General features: G+C 43.2%; 2 protein-coding genes across 2 annotated transcripts in view; both read right to left on the reverse strand.

Annotated features, from left to right (window-relative positions):
- The window catches only part of LOC102415868 (zinc finger protein 665-like), a 323254-nt gene extending 305840 nt beyond the window's left edge, over positions 1-17414 (reverse strand). Inside the window, exon 1 of the mRNA XM_045163360.1 lies at positions 17154-17414. Coding sequence (XP_045019295.1) covers positions 17154-17210 — 57 coding nt within the window. The 5' untranslated portion in view covers positions 17211-17414. The remainder of the gene's footprint in view (positions 1-17153) is intronic.
- Positions 2090-16430, reverse strand: LOC102409355 (zinc finger protein 347). Its single transcript, XM_044931576.2, has 2 exons — positions 13788-16430; positions 2090-4306 (listed from the first exon to the last, which is right to left on the reverse strand). Exons 1-2 carry the CDS (start codon positions 13822-13824, stop codon positions 2703-2705), a joined length of 1641 nt encoding a protein of 546 aa, XP_044787511.2. The 5' UTR covers positions 13825-16430; the 3' UTR covers positions 2090-2702.
- Positions 17415-27325: the final 9911 nt, after the last annotated feature.

Here is a 27325-nt window from a genome sequence, read left to right on the forward strand (position 1 = left end):
AGGTCAGTAGGTGCTGAATATGCTACTGGACATCAGTGGAGAAATAACTCCAGAAAGAATGATGGGATGGAGCCAAAGCAAAAAAAATATCCAGCTATGGATGTGACTGGTGATAGAAGCAACGTCCGATGCTGGAAAGAGCAATATTGCATAGGCACCTGGAATGTCAGGTCCATGAATCAAGGCAAATTGGAAGTGGTCAAACAAGAGATGGCAAGAGTGAATGTCGATATTCTAGGAATCAGCGAACTGAAATGGACTGGAATGGGTGAATTTAACTCAGATGACCATTATATCTACTACTGTGGGCAGGAATCCCTCAGAAGAAATGGAGTAGCCATCATGGTCAACAAAAGAGTCTGAAATGCAGTACTTGGATGCAATCTCAAAAATGACAGAATGATCTCTGTTTCCAAGGCAAACCATTCACTATCACAGTAATCCAAGTCTATGCCCCAACCAGTAACGCTGAAGAAGCTGAAGTTGAACGGTTCTATGAAGACCTACAAGACCTTTTAGAACTAACACCCAAAAAAGATGTCCTTTTCATTATAGGAGATTCGAATGCAAAAGTAGGAAGTCAAGAAACACCTGGAGTAACAGGCAAATTCGGCCTTGGAATATGGAATGAAGCAGGGCAAAGACTGATAGAGTTTTGCCAAGAAAATGCACTGATCATAACAAACACCCTCTTCCAACAACACAAGAGAAGACTCTATACATGGACATCACCAGATGGTCAACACCGAAATCAGATTGAATATATTCTTTGCAGCCAAAGATGGAGAAGCTCTATACAGTCAGCAAAAACAAGACCAGGAGCTGACTGTGGCTCAGACCATGAACTCCTTATTGCCAAATTCAGACTTGAACTGAAGAAAGTAGGGAAAACCACGACACCATTCAGGTATGACCTAAATCAAATCCCTTATGATTATACACTGGAAGTGAGAAATAGATTTAAGGGCCTAGATCTGATAGATAAGAGTGCCTGATGAACTATGGAATGAGGTTCATGACATTGTACAGGAGACAGGGATCAAGACCATCCCTATGGAAAAGAAATTCAAAAAGGCAAAATGGCTGTCTGGGGAGGCCTTACAAATAGCTGTGAAAAGAGAAGCGAAAAGCAAAGGAGAAAAGGAAAGATATAAGCATCTGAATGCAGAGTTCCAAAGAATAGCAAGAAGAGATAAGAAAGCCTTCCTCGACGATCATTGCAAAGAAATAGAGGAAAACAACAGAATGGGAAAGACTAGAGATCTCTTCAAGAAAATTAGAGATACCAAGGGAATATTTCATGCAAAGATGGGCTCGATAAAGGACAGAAATCATAAGGACCTAACAGAAGCAGAAGATATTAAGAAGAAGCGGCAAGAATACACAGAAGAACTGTACAGAAAAGATCTTCACGACCCAGATAATCACAATGGTGTGATCACTGACCTGGAGCCAGACATCCTGGAATGTGAAGTCCAGTTCATATTCGGAGAATCCCATTCACCAAACAAGGGTGAATGGGATAAGCTCCAGTTACTAGTATTGTGAGTTCCCACTTTCTGAGATCTACGTGCTTTAGAGTTTGCAAGAAGCAAGCTGAGTTACAGAGGCAGAAGGAGAAGGAGGTAAAATTTTAACTTTTCCTTTTCAGTTTCTCTCCTGTATGAACTGCCTAATGGTCAGTTAAGGCTGAACATAAGCTTTGCCACATTCATTTCATTTGTATGTTTTCTATCCAGTATGAATACTCTGATGAATTAGAAGGCCTGAATTCTAACTAAAGGCTTTGCCACACTCATTACATTTGCACTGTTTCTCACAGTTGTTCCATTCGTAACGTTTTTCTCCACTATGACTTAATCTGATGCTTCCTATGATGGTCATTTCAAGCACCAGCCATACATCACATTTCTATGCTTTCTCTCCTGGATGAACTGCCTGATGGTGAGTTAAGGCTGGCTGTGCACTAAAACCTTTGTCACAATTCTTAATTTGTAAGGTTTTGATAACTTATCATGAATAGTGTGGGATTCGTGATCTCCGAAGATTTAGCTTTGGGACCAGGGACCAGGGTTGATCAATCAAGAGCTTTTGTGAAGCAGAGTTTTATTAAAGTGAAAAAGGGACAGAGAAAGCTTCTGACATAGACATCAGAAGGGGGATGGAGAGCGCCCCCCTGCTAGTTTTAGCAAGCTGTTTTATGTCGGTTAGAAAGTTATTCATCAGATAAGAGAGACACCTCGAGGCTGAGGGAGTTTCAGCAGGCCCCTCTCCCACAATATGCATTTTTGAGATAGGATGGCAAGAGACGTGTCATCCCCCAGCCATAAAACAACCGATATGAATACTGTTTTGTTGAGCTATCATCAGCCCATGGTTTGATGATAGTCAAATCTGATGATAGTCTTAGGAAGAATCATTCTGAAGAAAGGCCAATTCCAAAGCAATTACATAGTTTCATTAACATAGCTTAAGAAAAACATTTCCATAAGAAAAATGCTCAAGGTTTAGCTCGAGGTTAGAGAAAAGTTAAGTTCAGGTGGAACCAGGTGTCATTAGAGCAACACAGATTTTTAAGAGACACTTGCAGCCTATTTCCTCTGTTTGGAGACCCCTGTCCTTCCTGCATGTTACCCTCTCAGTTTCTCTCCAGAATGAATTCTTTGATGAACCGCAAAGGATGCAGCTTGTCTAAAGGCCTTTCAACACAAAAAACACTTATATGGTTTCTCTCCAGTATGAATTCTCTGATGAACTGCAAGGCTTGCATTGAAACTAAAGGCCTTGCCACATACATCACATTTATATGGTTTCTCTCCAGTATGTATTTTCCGATGAGATGTAAGGCCTCCATTTACACGAAAGGCCTTACCACATACATCACATTTATATGGTTTCTCTCCTGTATGAATATTCCGATGAGATTTAAGTCTTCCATTTACACTAAAAGCCTTACCACATACATCACATTTATATGGTTTCTCTCCGGTATGAATTTTCTGATGAGATGTAAGGCCTCCATTTACACGAAAGGCCTTACCACATACATCACATTTGTATGGTTTCTCTCCAGTATGAATATTTTGATGAGATTTAAATTTTCCATTTACACTAAAGGCCTTACCACATACATCACATTCATATGGTTTCCCTACGGTATGAACTTTCCGATGAGACGTAAGGCTTCCATTTACACAAAAGGCCTTACCACATACATTACATTTATATGGTTTCTCTCCAGTATGAATATTCCAATGAGATTTAAGTCTTCCATTTACACTAATGGCCTTGCCACATACGTCACACTTATATGGTTTCTCTCTGGTATGAACTTTCCGACGAGATATAAGGTTTCCACTTACAGTAAAGGCCTTTCCACACACATCACATTTATATGGTTTGTCTCCAGTATGAACCCTCTGATGAATTGCAAGATATGTGCTTCGAGTATAGCCATGGCCACATACTTCACATGTATATGGTTTCTCTCCAGTATGAAGGGTCTGATGAATTGTACGCATTGCTTTTCGACTAAAGGCCTTTCCACAAACATTACATTTATATGGTTTCTCTCCAGTATGAACTCGCCGATGATATTGAAGTTGGGTATGCTGTTTAAAGCAGTGGCCACATACATCACATTTATATGGTTTCTCTCCAGTATGATTTCTCTGATGAACTATAAGGGTCGATTTATCATTAAAAGCCTGACAACATATGTTACATTTATATGCTTTTCTTCCTGTATGGATTCTTTGATGTCTAGTGAGTTCTGAGTCCTGAAGAAAAGTTATGTTACACTCATTACAACTGTAAGTGTTTTTCTTGTGTGCCTCCTGGTCTGGTGCCAGTTCTGAGGGATGTATAACACCACTCTCATGTTTATGAGAATTGCCTTTACGGACACTACAAGTTCTCTGAGGTGGTAAACCTGAGGTGCTACTGTTGCTATTCACCACAACCTGACTACATTTAGAAACTGTCCCTTCAGATTCAAGTATCTGCAACTGATCCTGAAAGTTTGATCCATGCCTTTCAACAGGCGTATTTCCTGCATCATTTCTACTATCATGATCTCTTCTATTGGTGAGACTGTTGTTATGGGATATAGACCTTCCTCTGTCATTTCTTTCATCAACTGTCCACAGACACTCAAAATCATGCACATTTTCTTGTACCTTCCTGAGGAAAAAATCTTTGATTTCATGGCTTTCAGCTCTTCCAAACATCACTCTTTGAAAACTTTCTTCTTTACCACTGTTTCCTTTTGCCTGTAATTTCTTGATCATACATATTTGAGACACATCTACAAAATATAAAAACCATATGCATTCTATCAATTATAATTCATAAATAAATTGTTTCATGCTGAATACATGGTATTATACCAAAATGCATATTCATGCTGAACAGGATTACACATGTTCCCAATGATGATCCTAAAAATATTTGAAAAGCTAAATAAATAGAACTCTTTAAAAATGAAAGAGCAATCACATGTAATCCAAATTAATTTTAGGGTAGCCTAGCTTCAAAGATACAGTCAGAACATATTAATTTTTTCTAAACTCATGTCAGTTCTCAAAGAAAAGGGTATTTTTGCACCATGACTTCTAAACTCATTCTACTTGGTAGTAAACACACTGCTGTCTCATAATTGAGGATAATTTTTTAGCATATTGTATACACTTTATGCATACTTATACATAGGTAAATGGTAAAGAACAGACAGGGCTACATAGGTGACTTGGTGGTAAAGAATTAGCCTGCCAATGCAGGAGACATAGGATAGGGAGCTTCAATCCCTTGGTGGGGAAGATCCCCTGGAGGAGGAAATGGCACCCACTGAACTATTCTTGCCTGAAAAAAATACCATGGATGATGAGCTTAGCAGGCTACTGTCCATGAGATCTCAAAGAGTCAGACAGAACGATCAGCTGAACAAGCATTCATTAACAGGCAATACACTGCAATGGTAAATAATCGAAAAGAAGCACTTTAACGAGTAATGGAAAACATAAATAGCAGTTGACAATTGTTCACGAAATCCCCTACAATAAAGGGAAAAAAAGAAAAAGAAAACTTTTCTAAATACCTCTTATAAATCTATCAGTAGATAGACCTATAGGCATTTCATGACATTGACAAGTGGTTCATGTCCGTTACATTGTGTAATACATGAAGACGATCACCTTTAAATAACAAAATATTAATAAATGAAACATTGTCTACTTAAAGAACAGTCATTCAGTACAGCAATTCCCTATCTATACAGTAACTTTAACTTGCCCAGTTCATTGGTTCCAAGATACATGTCAAGGAACAAGCTTTGGGGTTTCCCTTCTGGCTCAGAGGTAAAGAATTCACCTGGTACTTAATGTACAAGAGTTTGATCCCTCATCTGGGAAGTTCCCACATACCTTGGAGAAACTAAGCCTGTAGGCCACAACTCCATGTTCCAGAGTTCGGGAGTCACAACTACTGTGCACAGACATAGAGCCCATACACTGTGACAAAAGAAGGCATTAGAATGAGAAGTCCATGCACTGCAAGTAGAGTAGCCCTTGCTTGCCACAAGTAGAAAAAAGCCCTGAAGCAACAAAGACCCAGAGCAACCAAAAATAAAATACATTTTAAAAATGTAATGTATTGGTATGAAGAAAACCAATATTATTTGAAAACTTATTAACCGGAGTCAGAGACAACACTCATAAAAATGAAAAGTAAAATAAAAACATACAAGATGTAAAGTAGACAAAGAGATGTCACAATAAGCAAGACAGGAAGTAAATATATTCTTTAAGCAAAAGTAATCTTTCAGGCAAATTCCCTGGTGGTCCAGTCGTTAGGACTATGCACATACACTGGAGGGGGCACAGATTCCATCCAGGAATGGGGAACTAAGATACCACCTGCCACATGGCACAGCAAACAACAACAACACCAAAAAAACAGTAACTTCTGACCTTTTCTGTAAAACAGGCAACATTCTATGCCACATAACAGCACTAATTACCTCAATTTTACAAATAAAGGTAGTGGATTCACAGGGTTCCTGTACACAACTCCATGGAACATGAAAGTAAATGAGCAAAAGCAGGACTGAAATCGAGACTTACAGATTCACACATGCTCTGAACCACCAGGGCTCACTTGGGCAGAACAGAGGACAAAAAGTTACCATGAACTCCAGGAGTGTAAAACGGAAACTTCAGATCAGACACAAGAACTGACCTGTGTAATTGTGTTACTCAGCCATCCCTCTTGGAAATCGTTTCCAAGGTACCAACAAGATATCAATTAAGGTCCTGTCTAAGAGAGGACCTCAATATCCACTGTCCTTACAGGTTTCCTGAGTTACAATCACAGAAGATCCAAATCACATTCCTGTTAAACATACCCCTGAAGGGTGTGGCAAAAGAAGTAACAACAGGAACAGCTGAGGGCTCTGAACAGGAAGACAGGTTGAAGGCAGCTCTGTGTAGGATCTGAGACACCAAATGCAATCAAAGAGCTGCTAGTCTTTCCCTTCTTCCAATGAGGTCTCCCAAGTGCAGCAAATAGGAAGAGAATCAGCCTGGGTCCGAAATAATCTCTGGAGGTGTCAGCGCTGTTCTACACGGAGCAAAAAGCAGGCATCCTATGGAATCCAGCACAGAAGGGGGACAAAGAGGAAATAGATCCCTTTGAAACACCTCATCACATGCTTCCCATAGTCAAGCAAAAACATTGATAGGAGTCAAATGACAGATTGTTACAGATTATATAAAGACTGCCTTTTGGGACCTCTTTTCTTGGAGGTCCACTTTGCATAAAATCTCTCTTTTTTTTTTTTTCCCTAATTAAATCATTTTCTTCATTTAGAAACAGCCACCTGTAAGTCACACCTACTTTCTTTCTCCCTAATAAAATGTAATTTTCTGGTAGGAGCCTGATGGGCTCCATGTTAAATGTCTAGAATATGTGATCTTCCCCTTTGCATTCTCTGAGATAAGAGATTCATGGGCTCCAGTTTAGGAATTTACACCCAACAAAAACAGGGTAAATAGATAGTCATTCTCTAATCTCAGGGAATAATTATGGCAAGGACGAAGAAAGGAAAAAACCCTGTTTGTTAAGGGAGACACTACACATGCCCAGAAAGGCTGCTTGGAGTCAAAACTCACAGGATAATTCCAGGCCATCATGAGTCTTGCTCCTCCCAGAAGCCTCCACTTTGAGATCCAATTTGGCTAAGGTATGCATGCACACTCCACGGAGGGTCCTGAGACAAATTAACCAGGGAGAATAAACAAGGTGATTGGCCTGAGGGAAGATGAAGACCTGGAAAACCACACCTTTGTAAAGAATTTACACTTCCCAAAGGCATCTCTCTCTTTCTCTCAGGTTGCCCATGTGCCTTGCCGCATGTACTTTTCCTTTCAAGAAACTTTTTCCTTTACTCTCTATCTTCTGCTTCATCATCTGAATTTGTTCTTGACTAGGCAGGCCACACTAGGGACCTTAGCCCTAAATGTTGGCTCCTGTGGTCCAGGGGTTAGGAGTCCCGATCTGGGAAATTAAGAACTTGCTTCCAGCTTCTGCTCGCTCCCACTCACTGCTATGAACATCCCAAATCAATTTCATTGTTCATACCTTTTGTTACTAAAAACACAGATCCTACTTTCCTTAAGCAACCATGAACTGTCCTTTATATTAGCATTTTGTAAAATGGTGGCTATAAACACCAGTTATAACTTCTAAAAACATTTGCTTCTTATGGAGAACATCTCAGAGTAGCAGCACACATATTAATAATCCAAAATCTCTCTAGTTTCTCTATGAGAGGAAATTACCATTAATCAGTGCCTATGTGTGTGCTAAGTCGCTTCAGGCATGTACGACTCTTGGCAAACCCATGGATTGTAGCCTGCCAGCTCCTCCATGGTATTCTCCAGGCAAGAATACTGAAGTGGGTTGCCATTTACTTCTCCAGGGATCTTTCTGATGCAGGGATTGAACTCTCAGTAATCAGTGTAATACAATAAAAGCATTACACAATTTGATGACTCAACTCATGTCTTACTTAGATGAGCAAACAAACGTTTTTACTAGATATTTAATGTTGAATATTTCCCAGTTCATGAGCATCTGAAATTCATTTAGGTTAATTTCTCATAAGCGTTTGATTTGTAAGTGCTTACTTTTTCTTTTTTAAAGCCAACTGAATTAGATCTCACTTACAAACTAACCTCACAATATTATCCAAAAACAAAGACACACAGTGAGACATGCATAAATCCAGACACACATATGGACAGACAGAGACCATAGTTTTCTGCTTGAGATTTAAAATGTCTCTTTGACCTTTTTCTTTCCCCTTGGATTGAAATTCTAATTTGCCCAAGGTTAAGGCCTGAGGGAAAGTGGGTTATGTATCAAGGACTTGGTAAAAGTCACATGCTGTGCTAAGCTGCTTCAGTCACGCCTGACTATCTTCGATCCCATGGACTGTATCCCGCCAGGCTGCTCTTTCCATAGGACTCTCCAGGAAAGAACACTCTGGTGGGTTGCTATTCCCTCCTCCAGGGGATCTTCCTAACCCAGGGATTAAACCCACCTTTCCCACACGTGCAGGCATGTTCTGTACCATTAGAGTCATCTGGGATGCCCTGGTAAAAGTTAACTTCAAGCTTTTTTCCTAGGCTAGCTGTCTCAATGAGTTAGTTGCTTTTATCCATACGCAAAAAGAACTGGTTGTGCACATTCAAAGAGAAAAAAAAAATCATTTTAACCAGCTTTCTCCAGAGTCTAGAGAATATCACAGCTATCCTATGTCAAATAACTTATCTTTCCTTTCTATAGTCATAGTTTTGTAGCTAAAATACAGATCAAATAGTGCTCAAATTGACTGTGAAAACAAGGGCAGATGGGGTGATAAAAATCTTGGATTGTCCCTCTGGGGAAATGGGGGTCTTAGATTGTTCAGAAGAATCTGAAGGGGTAGAGACATTTCCTAGAGTGGGGGGCAGGAGTGGAGGAAGCTGGACTCATCCTCCCCCCTAAGAGACAGTGGAAGTTAGAAGGGGACCAGCTGATGGAGAGGGAGACAGAGGGGTTGGGAAGGGTTTAAGGACACAACAGAACAAAGCATGGAGAGAGAAAGGGCAGTGGGGTCACTACTGGAGCTGTGGGCCAGCTCAATAGAGAGTCGACTTAAAAAGTGAGGATTTGATCAGCCAATTTATAATTTTGACACTGTAATATGGACAAACATCCTCACTAATCGCATAATTATTTTTCCAGTAACTTCTCTAAGACAATTTTAAGTTCTCTTTATGTACCTCACGGTACGAGAGAGGAGGATCCAGACTCTCATCCAGAAGGGCAGATTCTTATCCTTTCTCAAGGGGCAATAGTCATGAACATTAAGTAACTTTTAAGGATTCAGTTCATTTCACTTCAGTCTCTCAGTCGTGTCCGACTCTTTGCGATCCCATGAATCGCAGCATGCCAGGCCTCCCTGTCCATCACCAACTCCCGGAGTTCACTCAGACTCACGTCCATCGAGTCAGTGATGCCATCCAGCCATCTCATCCTCTGTTGTCCCCTTTTCCTCCTGCCCCCAATCCCTCCCAGCATCAGAGTCTTTTTCCAATGAGTCAACTCTTCGCATGAGGTAGCCAAAATACTGGAGTTTCAGCTTCAGCATCATTCCTTCCAAAGAAATCCCAGGGCTGATCTCCTTCAGAATGGACTGGTTGGATCTCCTTGCAGTCCAAGGGACTCTCACGAGTCTTCTCCAACACCACAGTTCAAAAGCATCAATTCTTCGGCGCTCAGCCTTTTTCACAGTCCAACTCTCACATCCATACATGACCACTGGAAAAACCATAGCCTTGACTAGACAGACCTTTGTTGGCAAAGTAATGTCTCTGCTTTTGAATATGCTATCTAGGTTGGTCATAACTTTTCTTCCAAGGAGTAAGTGCCTTTTAATTTCATAGCTGCAATCACCACCTGCAGTGATTTTGGAGCCCAAAAAAATGAAGTCAGACACTCTTTCCACTGTTTCCCCATCTATTTCCCATGAAGGGATGGGACCAGATGTCATGATCTTTGTTTTCTGAATGTTGAGCTTTAAGCCAACTTTTTCACTCTCCTCTTTCACCTTCATTAAGAGGCTTTTTAGTTCCTCTTCACTTTCTGCCATAAAGGTGGTGTCATCTGCATATCTGAGGTTATTGATATTTCTCCCAGCAATCTTGATTCCAGCTTGTGCTTTTTCCAGCCCAGCATTTCTCATGATGTACTGAAAGCCCTGTTTAATTTATGGTTCCAATTCTCACATAATCCAGAGAAGATGTCCCATGTATTAGCTAATGAGTAATAAGGTGAATCTTACCATCTGGGAATAAAAATCTCATCAACCTTAATCTCTTGAATCCTAAAGAGTGATGTTTTGTCTCACAAATCCTGCTCACAGCGCCAATTAATGCCTTGCCAAAAGTTTTCACTTTTGTCTCAGGTTCCAAGGATTTATTAAGAAAATATGCCACTCATTCTATACAAATAAATATTCCAATATTTATTAGAGAATTATCTAGCTGACTTTCAATATACTAATCCAACCAGTCCATCCTAAAGGAGATCATTCCTGGGTGTTCATTGGAAGGACTGATGTTGAAGCTGAAGCTCCAGTACTTTGGCCACCTGATGCGAAGAGCTGACTCATTTGAAAAGACCCTGATGCTGGGAAAGATTGAGGGCAGGAGGAGAAAGTGAGGACAGAGGATGGGATGGTTGGATGGAATCACCGACTCAATGGACATGAGTTTGGATAAGCTCCGGAAATTGGTGATGGACAGGGTAGCCTGGAGTGCTGCAGTTCATGGGGTTGCAAAGAGTTGGACATGACTGAGCAACTGAACTGAACTGAAAAGACAAGGAAATAAAAAAAGCAGAGGATACATCACCTGCAGGAGTCCAGCTCCAGCAGCCAGGGATTCAACCAGAAGGGAGGGGCGGTGTCAGCGAGTAACGACACAGCCTCTCAATTTTCTTGGACTGCGTAACTTTATTTCAAGCTTAAGATTCTTTTTATACTTTAACAAAAGCATTAGGTCAGAGGTTTGACATCTTCAATTTCCCCTCACCCAGATTTATTGTCTCCATAAATCACCGTTGCCCTTCAAATAGAGTTTCTGCTCCAGCGGTTCTCTCAGAATAGTGTTTGCTTTAACTCGTGATTACATTGTAACTCGTGCTTAAGTCTGGGCTGCATACCACAAATCTCAGCTTATTTCTTATCTTTCTAAATCCTGTTTGCCCCTAGTATTCTGAGCTCACTATCTCTTAAAAAGGGCTTCTAGCTATTAATATCTCTAAAGTTTCTAACCTCTATAAGATACAGTAAAATACGCTAACATTACAACATTCCTTAAATCTTTAACTTCCAACTATTTTAATTATTCCTAAGCGCTAAATTCAGCAAACTCCTTTTCCATAAACATTTCCCTCACAAATAGGCTTCAAATAGCAATCCCTCCCATGGCTGTGGACTATTCTGGAACACTCTTTTGTAAAAGTCCTTGAACAAATGTCAATGATTAATTTTATGAATTATTCTCTGAGCACAGCTGCAGAAGGCTTTGTGCCTTCTCATGCTCCTCTCAAGAACAATAAGCACCTTAATATTCTTCTCAGTCAACTCAGTCGAGGAGAGGAAAAAACAAGTCAGAATCATAAGGCCTAACTCCTTCACCCCAGCTCCGTGCCTGCGGGACAAAGAGAGGAGGTTGGGGCTGTGCCTCCATTTTGTCAGTAATGCCTAACGCAACTCCTGACAATCACCAAATTGGCTTCTGACCAACATCCAGACTGGAACAGCCCTGGGAAGTCCCAGGACACAGCACATCTGGAGTCTCAACTGGATAAAGGTCCCAGGCAGCCTGTCCACTCCATGGGTGAGGCTTTAACATTGCAGTTCAGGGTTCCTGCTTATCATCCCAGGATGCAAACCAATATCATCAATCTGTGAGCAAACAGAAGCTCTGGTTTCATCTTAATGCTGTTTGTTTTGTCTTATGAAACTTGGATGTTCCTAAGCCTGGGGCTGGGTTGTTCAGAGCCTCTTTAAACAATCTCAAGGGTGAACAATCTCAAGATTTGTGTCCTAACTTATCTATGTTGCTGCAAGCCTTGAACTCACAGTAGGCAGTCATGGTACTCACAGTCAGGGTGTGTCCAGGGAGGTTGGAGGCAAGCACAGAGGAATGCACTGCTTTGTCTTGAAGCCTAAACAGGACTATTTATTTAATTTCCCTAACACCCTGGTGGCCACATGGTAATAAGTTAGCTTGCCGATGTGGGAGACATGGGTTCAATCCTTGTTCTGGGAAGATCTCACATGCCAAGGAGCAACTAAGCTGATCAAGGACAGATACTGAGCCTGTGTAGTGAAACTACTGAAGTGCGTGTGCCTAGAGCCGGTGCTCCACAACAAAAGAAGCCACCACGATGAGAAGCCATGCACTCTGCAAGCAGAGAGTAGCCCCCACTTGTCTCAAATAGAGAAATGGCCATACAGGAAATAGACCCAGTACAGCCAAAACAAACAAACAAACAAAACCAAAAGGCCTTGTCTTTGTCTCTGTGGGCATCACTGTAAAGCACCACTGGAGGGTGATGTACATTTCACACATCAAAGAACAGAGCAGGAAGTTGAAGAGAAGAAAAATCTCCTGTGAGAGTTCATAAACACTAAATATCTGTCTTCTCATAGAACTCTCGCACTTCAAGAGTTTCCCAAACACGATGAATTGTGTGGCTTCCTCTCTGTCCTTGTGACAGCTGACCTGAAATCACACTGTTGATCCTTTCCCATTAATCTGGTTTTCTGCTATTAGCACCTCATTCTCCACAATCCATGGATCTTTCTCGTGCTATAAAAATAGAGTTATGATTCAGGTCAGAATCAGAAATTCCTGCTCAGAAGAAATGTCATATACTTGGCTTCTTCCAGAATCCAAACTTTCTTTTTAAAAAATAAATGTATTTGCTATCTTTAATAATTTTGTTTATTCATTTATTTTGGTTCGAGTGAGTGATCCTTGCTGCTTGGACTTTTCCCAAGTTGGGCAAGTAGGGGCTACTCTCCAGTTGCAGTGTTTGGGCTTCTCATTTGCTTTGGCTTCTCCTGAGTCCATGGGCTTCAGTAGTTCTCCCATGTGGGCTCAGTAATGGCAGCTTACAGGTCTAGAATGCTGCTTTAGTAGTTCTGGCCCACAGGCTTAGCTGCTCTGTGACGTGGGATCTTCCAGATCAGGGATCAAACCTGTGTCTCCTGCATTGGCAGGTGGAAAATCCCAGATCTTTTGTCAGTCAAGAAATGAGGACATTATGATGGACAGAAAAATATTTCACAAATTACTTTACTATTTGCCTCCTTCTGAATGCACAGGGAACAGAATAATATACAGTATAGTATGTATCAGGTATCTAGTTCCTTTCCAAGAGTTACTGAACCAAGAACACAGGGGTATAAATAGGCATCTGGATATTTCAAAGTTTGAAATCAGCTTTATAAACACTCAAGCTCTGGAAAAACTCCTTGTGTATCACACAGTGGGCAGGTCATCAAAGGGAAAGACAAGTCTGAACTCCCGATGCCAATCACAAAGCCTTACTTGTCTGAGTGAACAACATTTTCAGCTCAGTCAAGAAAAACACGGCTCCCAAGACACAGTGAGGGAAAATGCAGAGATACCCCAAAGTAGATCCCTACTTCAGAGGGAAGTGATCCTCACCCACAGACAGCAGGTTCCTGAGGGTCTCCACCATCATGTCCTTGTAGAAGGTCCTCTGGACAGGGTCCAGACAGTCCCACTCCTCGGGAGTGAAATCTATGAACACATCCTTGGAGGTCAACTGTGCCTGAAATGAAAACACATGTCACCAACGGGCCCTGAGGAGGGTTATTATTTTCACAGAAAAGGAGAAGAGATGAGACAAGTGTGGTCAATTCAGCTGAAGTAATATTCTGATAGATCCATGCAAATCTATATGGAGCAAATTGTTGCTCTCTAATTTAGTTTCCTGTTTTTTCTAAGATGATGATATCTTCCAATCAACATGAATTCATCATGGGTGTGGACAAGACATGAAAAATATACAGATTACAATCAACAGTGGGTCGTTGATGCAGAAGTGTTACGTTCAACACACTGAGTGACATTCACTATCTAGATGATACAGCAAGACTGCTGTCTTCAGAGAGGACAAAGTCCACAGTGGCTTTAAAAGAACACAGTGTGATGAGGATGTCATCATCACACTCACGAGAGGTGTCTCAACACTTCATACACACTAAGCATTAGTCTAAAGACTTTACCCACATGAACTGGTCATCAACATAACAGCAACAGTAGAGAAAGATCTGTGTCCATCTTACTGGGGAGAAAACTCTGTCACTCTAATAAGTAGCTCTGATCAAACAGTTAAGAAATGAGGCAACAGCACCTGAGCTCAGGTGGTTGGGAGAGACAACTGAACCTAAGGAATCAAAGAGTTAAGTAACAGTATAAAAGACAATCCCCAGAGAGTTCCCTGAGAATACCTGAAACAAGTTCAAGGGAGCTGAAGGGCAATGGAACAGCATGAATAGTCACTGTACAGGATCACCCCCTCTACCCCACAACCCACACAATGTCAATAATCTGACTACTATTTACATTATTCATATGGTGAGGTAGAAAATATTAAAGGCCATGGAATACACACTTAAGATACAACTGCAACTGCTCTAAGCATAAACCATATTTATGAGATGGTTTTGTAATAAAATCATGGAGTTACATATCCATGCACTCATGCATGCACATGGAAACACACAATTGATTGAAACAAGAAGAATTGTCTTTATTTTTTTCTTTCGTTCAATCAAAACTTAGGGAGTATCAACTCTGTGTCCCTAACTGGGAGTACCGCAGTGAACACGACGGAGCTTACCATCCAGCAGCCAGCCAGCCAATTACATCCATAATCTTAACATCACTATTTTTATATGTGCTCTGAAACAGGCCTGGTGCTAAGTGAAGATTCAGCAGAATGTCTTGACCTACATCGAAAAGTCAGACAAGGTGTCTGTGAGGAAGAAACACTTAGGATTGGCAAGGTGGGAACTGGAAGAGTTTTGTAAGCAGAGAGAAGAGCCTGAGTGCTCTGACACGGGAAGATATTTACTGAACAGAAAACCAGCCAGTGTGACTGCAACGTGGGAATGAAGACGGGGTAATGCCAGGTAGAGGCTGATTTCTGCAAGGCGTATAAATTGAGGACGTTATTTCAGAAGCAACTGGACATGACTTAAGAATCTGCAGGAGGAAAGTTAGAGGTTTAGGTTTGTTTTTCAGCACTCACTCTGCTATGTGAGGAGGTTGTTGTTCAGTTGGCTCAGTCATGTCAGACTCTATGGGACTCCATGGACAGTATAGCCTGCCAGGGTCCTCTGTCCATGGGATTCTCCAGGCAAGAAAACTGGAGTGGGCAGCCATTCCCTTCTCCTACATTTTGGCATCTTTAGCACATTAAAAGTGAGTCAAATGTAAGTTTGATTCAGTAAGTTTGTTAACGTTCTATTTCCTTTTTACAGCTTATCTGGTTTGGTTACGCTGGGCCTTCGTTGCTGTGACCCAGCTGTCTCTACCTGTGACTGCACTGCATGGAGTTGTGGCTGCAGGGCCCAGGCTTCTCATTGCAGTGGCCTCCCTTGTTTCGGAAGACAAGCTCAAGCATGCGGGCTTCAGTAGTTAAGGATTCTGGGCTCCAGAGCACAGCCACAGCAGTTGTTGGGCATGGGCTTAGTTGCTCTGCGGCATCTTCCAGGAATTGGGATGGAACCCGTGTCCCCTACATTGGCAGACACATTGCTATCCACTTTATCACCAGGGGAGTCTTCAACATTATCTTATACTATTAAAAACATAAAAAGTAGTACAAGCAGAAAATAATACAGAAAATACTTTAACACCAATCTGTATAAAATACCTGTATTTAAAAATAATATGACGGCGTCCCCGGTGGCTCAGTGATAAAGAGTCCACTGACCAATATAAGAAACACAGGTTGTTGCCTGGCCCATTAAGATCCCACATGCTGAGGGGCAACTAAGCCCGTGAACCTCAATTCCTGAGCCAGAGCTGTAGAGCTCAGGAGGTGAAACTACTGAAGCCAGCGCACTCTAGAGCCTGGGCTGCAAGACAAGAGAAGCCACCACAATGGGAAGTGTGCCCACCGCAGCCAGAGTGGTCACTGCTCTCTAGAACAAGGGAAAAGACACTGAGGCAATGAAGTCAGAGTACAGGAAATAAATATATTTTTAAAATAATAATGTGATTTGTATCATTAATTTTAGGTATGTACTTATTAACAAACTCCAAAATTTATAATTTTGTTCCACTAAGAAAATACTGAATCAAGATTACTAAAGTTGGAAAATTCCCTCATGGTCCAGTGCTTAAGATCTCTCACTTCCACTGCAGGGTTTCAGGTTTGATCCCTACTCAGCGAACTAAGACCCTGGAAGCTGAATCATGTGGTCAAAAAAGAAAGAAAAAAAAAAATTAGTAAGCCCGATTTCACAGTTTAAATTACGAAACACTCCAAAGCCCTGACATTCATTTCTGAATGTTCCATTCCATTCCCAAACACTTAAGTTTTCAAGGAGGTGCTCATTTAGTTTTAAATGTACTATAAAAAGTCAGAACTGATTTCCCCTCATTGGCCTCTTTGGCAGATTTTACCATGTACTGTACATGTTAATACCTGAGGTCCACCTACAGCTTCTTTACCCTGATTGAAAGAGAGCAGACAGCGTATCCACATGGGCCTTAAGCAACCCCTGCTGCTCAACAGCACTGAGACCCCGTCTCCAACCCATGAGTAAGAAGCTCTGCCCAGGACGGCACCCAGGGGAGCCTCCTCACAAGGTCCAGGTCACCAGGTCATGGGGAGATGGGATCTAAGTGGAGACACCAGGCCCTGAGGGAAGGCCCTGGGTGAGTGTGCATGTACAGGAGTCAGACAGGATACTTCAGAGTCAGACATGATTACCAAGTCCAGAGAAGGGCATTTCAGGAAGGCAGTGTGAGAATCCACTGAGAATATGACCCTACCAGAGAAAGAGCCATGCCTGACTCCTGTTCTTTCCTCTTCTGGGCTTCTTCATCCATGAGTCTTCACAGTTCTATCATGAAAGTGGAAAACATGCTGTTTAGTGCTTAGGGTCAACACATTCCCTTCCTGAGCCCCAACCACACATACAGGGAAGCCCTCACACTGTGGAACAGACAGTCCTCTGTGCCCACTGTCTCAGGAGGCACACAGGACAGTCAACTCCCACAGAGAGACCAACACGGGAATTTCCCACACTTTCCCTCGGATCACACCCCGCTCCTGGTGAGGCCTTATGTACACAGAAGCAGAGGACACCTCCGCTCAACCCACGATCCCCTTCAGGTCACATAGCAGGCCCTGGTCCAGCCCCACTTAGAGCAGAGCACCCTTCCCTCCCCCAGGACTTGATCTCAGTCTCAGAAGTGGATGCTAAGAGCCCTGGTGCTCAATGCAGGATCCAGATTGGAATCATCCACGGCCTGTGAACATTCCTGGGGCGAGACCCCACACGAGATCTTGAGGAATGTATTTTTTGGGGGAGGGGTACAAAACATGCCCGGGCAAAATGCCTCATGATCTCATGTGAAGCCTGGGTTGATCACTAGTGAAGGATTAAGGCCAGGCTACCTCCCACTTTCTTCTTTTCCAGCTTTACTGAGACTAACGAGAAGGGTTATGTGTACATATTCCATAAACCATGTGATCATGTGACACGTGTACACTGTGAAATATTTATCACAATCTACGAACCAACACATCCATCACCTCCAAATTCCCATGTTCTGTGTGTGGTGAAAACACTGATGATGCACACTCTTCTGACAAATTCCCAGCATGCAGTAACAGAATAGAATTAACTATGGTCAGCGTGCTGCACACACCTCCCCAGGATGCATTCATTTTACAACTCAAAGTCTGTACCACCCTTCAACCAACATCTCCCCAACCTCCCCACCTCCCAGCCCCAGATAACCACCATCCCACTGTCTGGTACTAGTGAGTTTCACTTTTTTACACTCCACATATAAGCAAGCCCATACAATATCAGTGTTACCCTGTCTGTCCTAATTATCATAATATTCTCTGCATTCATCCAGGCTGTCCCAAAGGACAAAAATCTCCATCTACATGGGAAGGGATAATAAAACCTTCCTTAGTGATCAACGCAAAGAAATAGAGGAAAACAACAGAATGGGAAAGACTAGAGATCTCTTCAACAAAATTAGAGATACCAAGGGAACATTTCATGCAAAGATGGGCACAATAATGGACAGAAATGGTATGGACCTAACAGAAGTGGAAGATATTAAGAAGACGTGGCAAGAATATACAGAAGAACTGTAGAATAAAGATCTTCACGACCCAGATAACCACGATGGTGTGATCACTCACCCAGAGCGAGACATCCTGGAATGCAAATTCAGGTGGGCCTTAGGAAGCACCACTACGAACAAAGCTAGTGGAGGTGATGGAATTCCAGCTGAGCTATTTCAAATCCTGAAAGATGATGCTGTGGAAGTGCTGCACTCAATACGACAGCCAATCTGGAAAACTCAGCAGTGGCCACAGGACTGGAAAAGGTCAGTTTTCATTCCAATCTCAAAGAAAGGCAATGCCAAAGAATGTTCAAACTACCACAGAATTGCACTCAGCTTACATGCTAGCAAAGTGATGCTAAACGTTCTCCAAGCCAGGCTTCAGCAGTATGTGAACTGTCAACTTCCAGATGTTCAAGTTGGATTTAGAAAAGGCAGAGGATCCAGAGATCAAATTGCCAACATCCACTGGATCATGAAAAAAGCAAGAGAGTTCCACAAAAACTTCTAATTCTGCTTTATTGAATATGCCAAACCCTTTGACTGTGTGGATCACAACAAACTGTGGAAAAATCTTAAAGAGCTGGGACTACCAGACCACCTGACCTGCCTCCTGAGAAACCTGCATGCAGGTCAAGAGGCAACAGTTAGAACTGGACATGGAATCACAGACTGGTTCCAAATTCGGAAAGGAGTTCATCAAAGCTGCATACCATTATCCTGCTTACCTAACTTACACGCAGAGCACATTATGTGAAATGCTGGGCTGGATGAAGCACAAGCTGGAATCAAGATTGCTGGGAGAAATATCAATAACCTCAGATATGCATATGACACCATTCTTATAGCAAAAAGTGAAGAAGAACTAAAGATCCTCTTGATGAAAGTGAGACAGTGAAAAAGTGGCTTAAAACTCAACATTCAGAAAACTAAGATCATGGCATCCGGTCCCATCACTTCATGGCAAATAGCTGGGGAAACGGTGGAAACAGTGACAGACTTTATTCTGGGGGGCTCCAAGATCACTGCTTATGATGACTGCACAAATGAAATTAAAAGACGCTTGCTCCTTGGAAGAAAAGCTATGTCTATGACCAACCTAGACAGCATATTAAAAAGCAGAGACATTACTTTACCAACAAAGGTCTGTCTAGTCAAAGCTATGGTTTTTCCAGTAGTCATGTATGGATGTGAGAGTTGGAATATAAAAGAAAGCTGAGTGGCGAAGAATTGATGCTTTTGAACCGTGGTGTTGGAGAAGACTCTTGAGAGTCCCTTGGACAGCAAAGAAATCCAACCAGTCAATCCTAAACGAAATCATTCCTGACTATTCATTGGAAGTATTGATGCTGAAGCTGAAACTCCAATACTTTGGCCACCTGATGAAAAGAACTGAGTCATGGGCAAAAACCCTGATGCTTGGAAAGATTGAAGGTGGGAGAAGGGGATGACAGAGGGTGAGATGGTTGGATGGCATCACCAATGCGATGGACATGAGTTTGAGTAAGTTCTGGGAGTTGATGATGGACAGGGAAGCCAGGCGTGCTGCAGTCCATGAGCTGGCAAAGAGTCAGACATGGCTGAGCAACTGAACTGAACTGAATATGTCATTAGAAATATGTGTGTATATTTGCCTGGGTTACCAATGAGGACTTCCCTGGGAGCTCAGAAGATAAAGAATTTGCCAGCAATGCAGAAGACCCAGATTTTATGCCTTGGTTGGAAAGATGCCCTGGAGAAGGGAATGGCAACCCACTCCAGTATTCTTGCCTAGAGAATTCCATGGACAGAGAAGCCTGGCAGAGTACAGTCCCTGGGGTCACAAAGAGTGTGACATGACTGAGTGACTAACACTTACACTTAGGTGTTTTCAACCTGGATCCTGGGGCTTTTTAATCAATAGAAATGAGACCAGAGGGGAATTTCAAGAAAGGCTTTACTGGGACTCTTGCTGCAGTAAGGAGGGACAGAAAAAGAAGTGTGTGCCCCTGCTCCTCCCAAAAAGAGGGGTGAGCTGATCCCTTTGGTTAAGGCTGGAAGGAAGCTGAGGTGATCTGCCCTGCCTCGGGCCCCCCGGTGGTGCTGTGAGCAGAGATGACGGAAAGTGACCTGATTTTGCTTCTGGAGCCTCAGAAATCAAGCTTGGTTTGTGGTCCTTTTACTTATTGTTCAGAATTGCTGTCAGCTCATGAATGTGGTTATAGTTTCTTCGTTCAATTACATTTTCTTTGAGGTCTGTTGCCCGAGAAGATGTTCATCCAGGTGCAAGAACCGCAGTAAAATGTCCCAAGACCCAGCCTGTCTCATACACACATCACGGTTTCATCATCCACTTGGCTGAGCACAGACATTCAGGTTGTTTCTACAACACATGGCTGTTGTGAATCATACCGTATGGGTCACGGGAGTGCTGGTTACTCCTGCAAAATACTGATTTTTGCACAGGACTTCCCTGATGGTCCAGTGGTGAAGAACCTGCCTAGCTCTGTGGGGGATGTGGGTTCAATCGCTGGTGGGGGAACTAAGATCCCAAAGGCAGCGGAGGGACTAAGCCCGAGCACCACACTAGAATTTCGGTGCACTGAAACCAAAGATCCTGGAGGACGCAGGCAAAGCCAAATACATAAACAGTTTTTAAAAATTTGCTTTTCTTAGCTATATAATTAGAAGTGAGCTTGCGCGATCCTATGCATGTTCTATTTTTAATCTTTGGGTAACTCCGTACTGTTTTCCTGGAGAAGGCAATGGCACCCCACTCCAGTAGTCTTGCCTGGAAAATCCCATGGATGGAGGACCCTGGTGGGCCGCAGTCCATGGGGTCGCTAAGAGTCGGACACGACTTCACTTTCACTTTCACTTTTCACTTTTATGCACTGGAGAAGGAAATGGCAACCCACTCCAGTGTTCTTGCCTGGAGAATCCCAGGGACAGGGAAGCCTGGTGGGCTGCTGTCTATGGGGACGAACAGAATCGGACACGACTGAAGCAACGTAGCAGCAGTAGCAGCAGTACTGTTTTCCATGTACCATTTACATTGCCTTCAACCGTTTACAACCATTAACTGTACTGTGCATGTACATGGCAGACGCCCGAGACCTGTAAAGATGATGAGAGAACAGTAGAGAAATCCACTGCGCTGGCAGCAACAAGTAGCAGCTGCGTCATCTCCAGAATAAGCCTCTGTACTACAGGTTGCTGTGGAGCTGATAACCCTCGGATTCTAAGAACAAGCCTTCAGTGCATCATGCGAAACTTCTGCCATCAAAGCTGAGGCCCAATCATTACCCTCTGAGGCTGAAAGAAACTTCCAAACCTGCATCTGGGCCAACACACTCCCCAGAGACCTAGTAATAATCCACCCATCCTGCTATGCAATCCCCAGAAGGTTCCAAGCCTTAACAACTCCTGTGTTAATGATGGAATAATATACACGAAGACGCCCAAACACCAACCAGACTCGAGACATCTTATCAGTCACAGTGACCCCAGCAGCCCCAAACTGTCATCACCAAAATCTAATAATACAAGACAGATGTGTAGGCTGATGCACACGCCCCAATGCAACTTCAACATTTTTCAAGGAACACGTCAACTTCTCTTTTTTAACCTTCCATCTGAAATCTTCTTCATTAGTAACTTAAACTAAGAGAAAAACTATAGATAATCCACAAAATTATCTCTGGAATTTTAATGACAGTTATTCTATGGGCCTGAGTTTCGCCTTCTCTAAATACTCTACAGAATCCACTGTGTGGAGGGGGTGCTGTGGGACACCTCCTGGATCTCATCCCCCTTCTCTGTGACCACTGTGCCCATCCTCCTGCACCCAGACCTCCCTGTGGGCTCAGCTCAGGCCTTGATTCTAACACACTGCAGGGTAACAGTCCTCAATCCAATTCCACTTCCTTCCTTCCTTCCTTCAGAGGTGTGATCATGTGTTTCCCAATGAAACCCAGTCATGCAAAACTCAGTCACAGCATCTGTGTCCCAGGGAAACTGAGCTAAGACACTATGTCATGCCCTCCATTCCATGCAGCCCACAATTGGCCATGAGCCCACACCCAGGTCCTCCAGGTAGAACTGAGACCACCTTTGTCAACAGTTCCACACAACATGATCCCACAAGTATGAATGTCTCTCTCTCTCATACACACACACATCCCCATTCATTGGGTTCATCCAGAGGCCTACTCTTGTTGCCACAGCCCTCCTGGAGACTCTAACAAGCTCCCCTTCTCTTTCCCCCATTTTTCTACCTCTTCATGCATGGTTGAACAAGAGGGTTAAACAGCAGAGACCAAGGGCATGAGCATCGCAACAGAGTTGTGCACAAGCTGAAAATCCAAGGACACTCGGCACTCAGTACAGAGACCAAGGAGCTGGCCCTCCTGAGAAAACCTGCCAGCAACTTGGGACATCATAAAGTTTTACAGGCCCTTGAGATTTTGTTGGATTGAGCTCAGTGAAGAATTAACAAAGATAGAGAGACCCCAGTCTCACTGATCCCTGTTCTCCCCAGTGAGAGCTAACTGGAAGATATCCCTGATCTTTTAAAGAGGGGGGACTCCTTAATATCCCCTTGGATTCCAAACCTCCTGGCCACTCTAACCACAGTAAACTCAGCATCCCTTGATCTGAGCAGATAAACTGCTGGAAGGCAGAGCTGCTGTGTAAGATGGCAACCGGTCCCTGGGTGGACGGAGCTTAGAAGACCTGGGGGCTGCAGTGAGCAGTGACACAGCAGACTAAAACATGGGGACATCTCAAGACACTAGATCTATCAGGCTTATTAGGACTCCCCATATCTTTTTGCTTTTCAGTAATTAAGTGTCCACAAGGGGGTAAGGATCAATTAGAGTTGAAATGTCCAGAACAGATACAGGAACCATCATCACCTACTCTGTCCCCTCTGTCTCCCCTGAGAATTCTTCAGCCCAACCCACATTCCCAGTCCTCACCCCCAGAGTGAGATGCTGTGAGCATCCAGGGAGGAAGAGGAACATGGTGCATCCTTCAATGGAGGGAAAAGAGGAACAGTCAAAGGACAAGGGCATTTCTGATGAAGGTGATTAATATAGAGGCAGTAAACCTGGTTAATGTGACAGAGAATATGGGAAAGAGACGGGGAGACCTCGCTGGCCTAGACCTGAAGGAACAGAAAGAGCAAGAGCCACGGTGATTAATGACCAAAGGCAGGCGTAGAAACTAAGATCTGAGACAGAGAAGGTTTTGGTGTCTATGAGCAAGGACTAAGTGAATGTGACCAGGACAGCCTGACCATGAGAATGGGGTCAGCTCCCAGGATGAGGCTGGAGACACCGGCAGTGACCTGAGGGTGACAAAGGGCTGTGGAGCCATCTGAGGAGTCAGGATGCTGCCCTGAGGACACGGGGAAGCCAGTAAAGGTGGGAGGCCTCCCTGCAGATTGACCCTTATTCATAGAAGACATCTGCTGATAATCTATCTCACTCTAAGCATATGTTCCCGCCTCCATCCTACTGTTGTCCTTTTTCACTTTGCAAAACTGGGACCCATTTCAAATTCTAGTAACAACTGGGCTCTCCCTCCAAGAAGAACTGCCACACACAGTCCCACACCCTATTTGGCCAATCATTTCAGCGGTCACTGTTGCTCAGATTCTGGACCCGAGGGAAACATCATCAGATCACCTCATTGCTCACGAGTTACCAGATCACATAAAAGAGAGGAAAATGGAGTATTAGATGAACTGCTTAAATTAGGTCGTGACTCTTAATATAAAAGATCACTGACATTCTTCCCAAGTACTCATCAAAACAGTCTACTTCTCTTTACTAGTTACCAGAAAAATGCTTCGAAAATATAACATCAAGAAGAAAGAGCAAATGGGCCTCAAATAAACATGAAACAGACCTAAAGTGAATCAGCTTGTTAAAAAATTTTCCACTGAAGAATTATGGTGTCAAGTGAAAAAAAAAAAACTTTTGAGAACACAGCATACTTAGAAAACAATGACATGAATTAATTACAGGAGGGCAACAAATCTTATTTCAGAAGCAAATATTCTTTACAAGAAAGTCGGTATTGAATGATCTAATCTATCCCAAGCTACAAAAAGAATTAAACGTAAAGGAGAAAGCAAAAAGGAAAATGATCACAAAGAACATATTTAATGTTCCTGGAAAAGGCATCATGTAGTAAGAGTCAGTCAGTTCTACACATGGATGTTATCTTTTAATACAAATAATTACAAAAGGCACAAGCCTTACAGACAGAAGTTTCGCAATTCTCATCTGTACAATGTAAAGAAAGTGAAAGTGAAGTTGCTCAGTCGTGTCCAACTCTTTGTGACCCCATGGACTGTAGCCTACCAGGCTCCTTTGTCCATGAGATTTTCCAGGCAATAATACTGAAATGGGTTGCCATTTCCTTCTCCAGGGGATCTTCCCAACCCAGGGCTAGAACCCGGGTCTCCCGCATTGTAGACAGATGCTTTACCATCTGAGCCACCAGGGAAGTATAATGTAAAGAAACAAGTTTTAAATTTATTACAAGTTTTAAATTTATTAGACCCTAAAGCCAAAAATCAATGTGGTGGTTTTGTCACTAAGTCGTGTCAGACTCTCGCGATCCCATGGACTGTAGCCCACCAGGCTCTTCTGTCCATGGGATTCTCCAGGCAAGAATACTGGAGTGGGTTGCCATTTCCTTCTCCAGAGGATCTTCCCCACCCAGAAATTGAACTCGAGTCTCCTGCATTGCAGGCAGATTCTTTACCAACTGAGCTATGAGGTAAGGCAAAAATCAATGTATCACGACTTCATAATCCTTATCCAACTGTTGCAGGAAGGTGGACCCCTTCCAGGGCCCGAAACTGGGCTCTTGTCTAACAATCAGAAATGAATTGTCCGAGGATACACATGTGCTGAGAAAGCAAGAGATTTTATTGGGAAAGGGCACCCGGGTGGAGAGCAGTAGGGTAAGGGAACCCAGGAGAACTGCTCTGCCGCGTGGCTCGCAATGTCGGGTTTTATGGTGATGGGATTAGTTTCCGGGTGGTCTTTGACCAATCATTCTAATTCAGAGTCTTTCCTGGTGGTGCACGCATCGCTCAGCCAAGATGGATGCTAGCGAGAGGGATTCTGGGAACTGAACGGACACGCAGTGTCTCCTTTAGACCTTTCCTGAACTCTTCCGGTTGGTGGTGGCTTATTAGTTCTGTATTCCTTATCAGGATCTCCTGTCATAAAACAACTCATGCAAATGGTTACTATGGTACCTGGCCAGGGTGGGCGGTTTCAATCACTGTGTTTCCCCTAACAACTCCCCCTGAGAGACTTCCTACTCAAGATACTTCTTGGGAATTGGGGCGGAGGTCTCCTTCTTCTGTAACTTCTTCCTGCTATGCATGGGTGTAGGCCTGCCTAGCAGAGCAGAAGTCTCTGTCTACCAGATCTAAGTCAAAGTATTTTTTGCCTGAAAGCAGCATTAACCCTTATAATAACAGCAATTTAGTTTGAAACTGTTGGCCTCTCTCAGAGAGGAAACAGACAGGGGCCAAACAGGAGACCTAACAGGATGGTCATCTCTGGTCCCCGGAAACAGAAGGTAACATTTGGGGTGAGGGTTGCAGGGTTTGTGACCCTTTTTGATTGGTTGGTGGTGAGGCAACAGAGCTGTGCTCCAGGAATCTTGTCTTCAGTCTGAAGTTACCACCCTCCACCTGGGTGGGGGCTCAAAGACATTGTTATGCATATTTCTTTGAGTAGGAACCAGGACTCTGTCTGGAGACTGTACCAATTCAACACTCTCCTGGATCTAGTCCTCTCCACCACCTGCACACTTTTTTTCCACTTCATTTAGTTGGTCTGTTTCCCTACTTCTTTCTCAGTCTCCCTTTCTCTTCCCCTCTGCTCTCCAGCTGTCCTCCTCTCTACTTCTTCCCTGACTCCCATCCAGCCTCTCGCTGCCATCTGTTCCCTGTAAAATGCTTCTAATCCAACCTCTTGATGATCCTAAATCTCCATGAATTTCTGCCTTTCTTCCTCCATCTCTGCCCTCCCTTCCTCCCAACTCTCTGGCACCCCCAAGTGGCTATGCTTCCTTTCACCTTGCTTGCTTTCTCAGCTCCTCCAATTATTGGATGTGAGTGAAAGTCACTCAGTCCTGTCTGACTCTTGCGACCCCATGGCTGTAGTCCACGGAATTCTCCAGGTCTGGAGAATACTGGAGTGGGTTCCCTTCTCCAGGGGATCTTCCAAACCCAGGGATTGAACCCAGGTCTCCCTCATTGCCAGCGGATTCTTTACTAGCTGAGCCACAAAGGAAGCCCGATCACTAGGAGTCCCCTTTCTTGCCCAGCAGGATATTGCTCTGTAAGCCAAGGTTCCAACTCTTGTATCCCCTTTGCGGGCTCTCTATGTGAACTGCCTCTCCACTGTCGCCCTCTTTGGGACCCCTGATTTACAGCCCCTCTACGTGAAGGCTATAGAAGGGGTCGGCAGAGGATCAGATGGTTAGATAGCATCCCTGGACTCAATGAACATGAATTTGAGCAAACTCTGAGAGATACAGGGGTCGCAAAGACTTGGACTGAAAAACACTACCAGGGTCCAGCCCCAGCAGGATTCAGGGAATTCGAAGGGGAGACGGCTTCAGCGATCAGGATATGATAGAATTAAAGATATAAAGAGTGGTTAAATAAGGATAGCTCAGTGAGAAAATTCAGTGGAGAAAAGAGGCTGAATAACTTGGTTTATGTGAAAAGCTAATAAAATTCCAAGATAAGGAATTTACGTCACCTATGTAGGCCACAGGCGTCCTCCCATTCTCCCAAAGGAGAGGAGACACTGAGGCCTCCCCGGTCAGATCTTAGA

The sequence above is a fragment of the Bubalus bubalis genome, chromosome 18 (genome assembly GCF_019923935.1).
Source record: "Bubalus bubalis isolate 160015118507 breed Murrah chromosome 18, NDDB_SH_1, whole genome shotgun sequence".
Classification (NCBI taxonomy): Eukaryota; Metazoa; Chordata; class Mammalia; order Artiodactyla; family Bovidae; genus Bubalus; species Bubalus bubalis.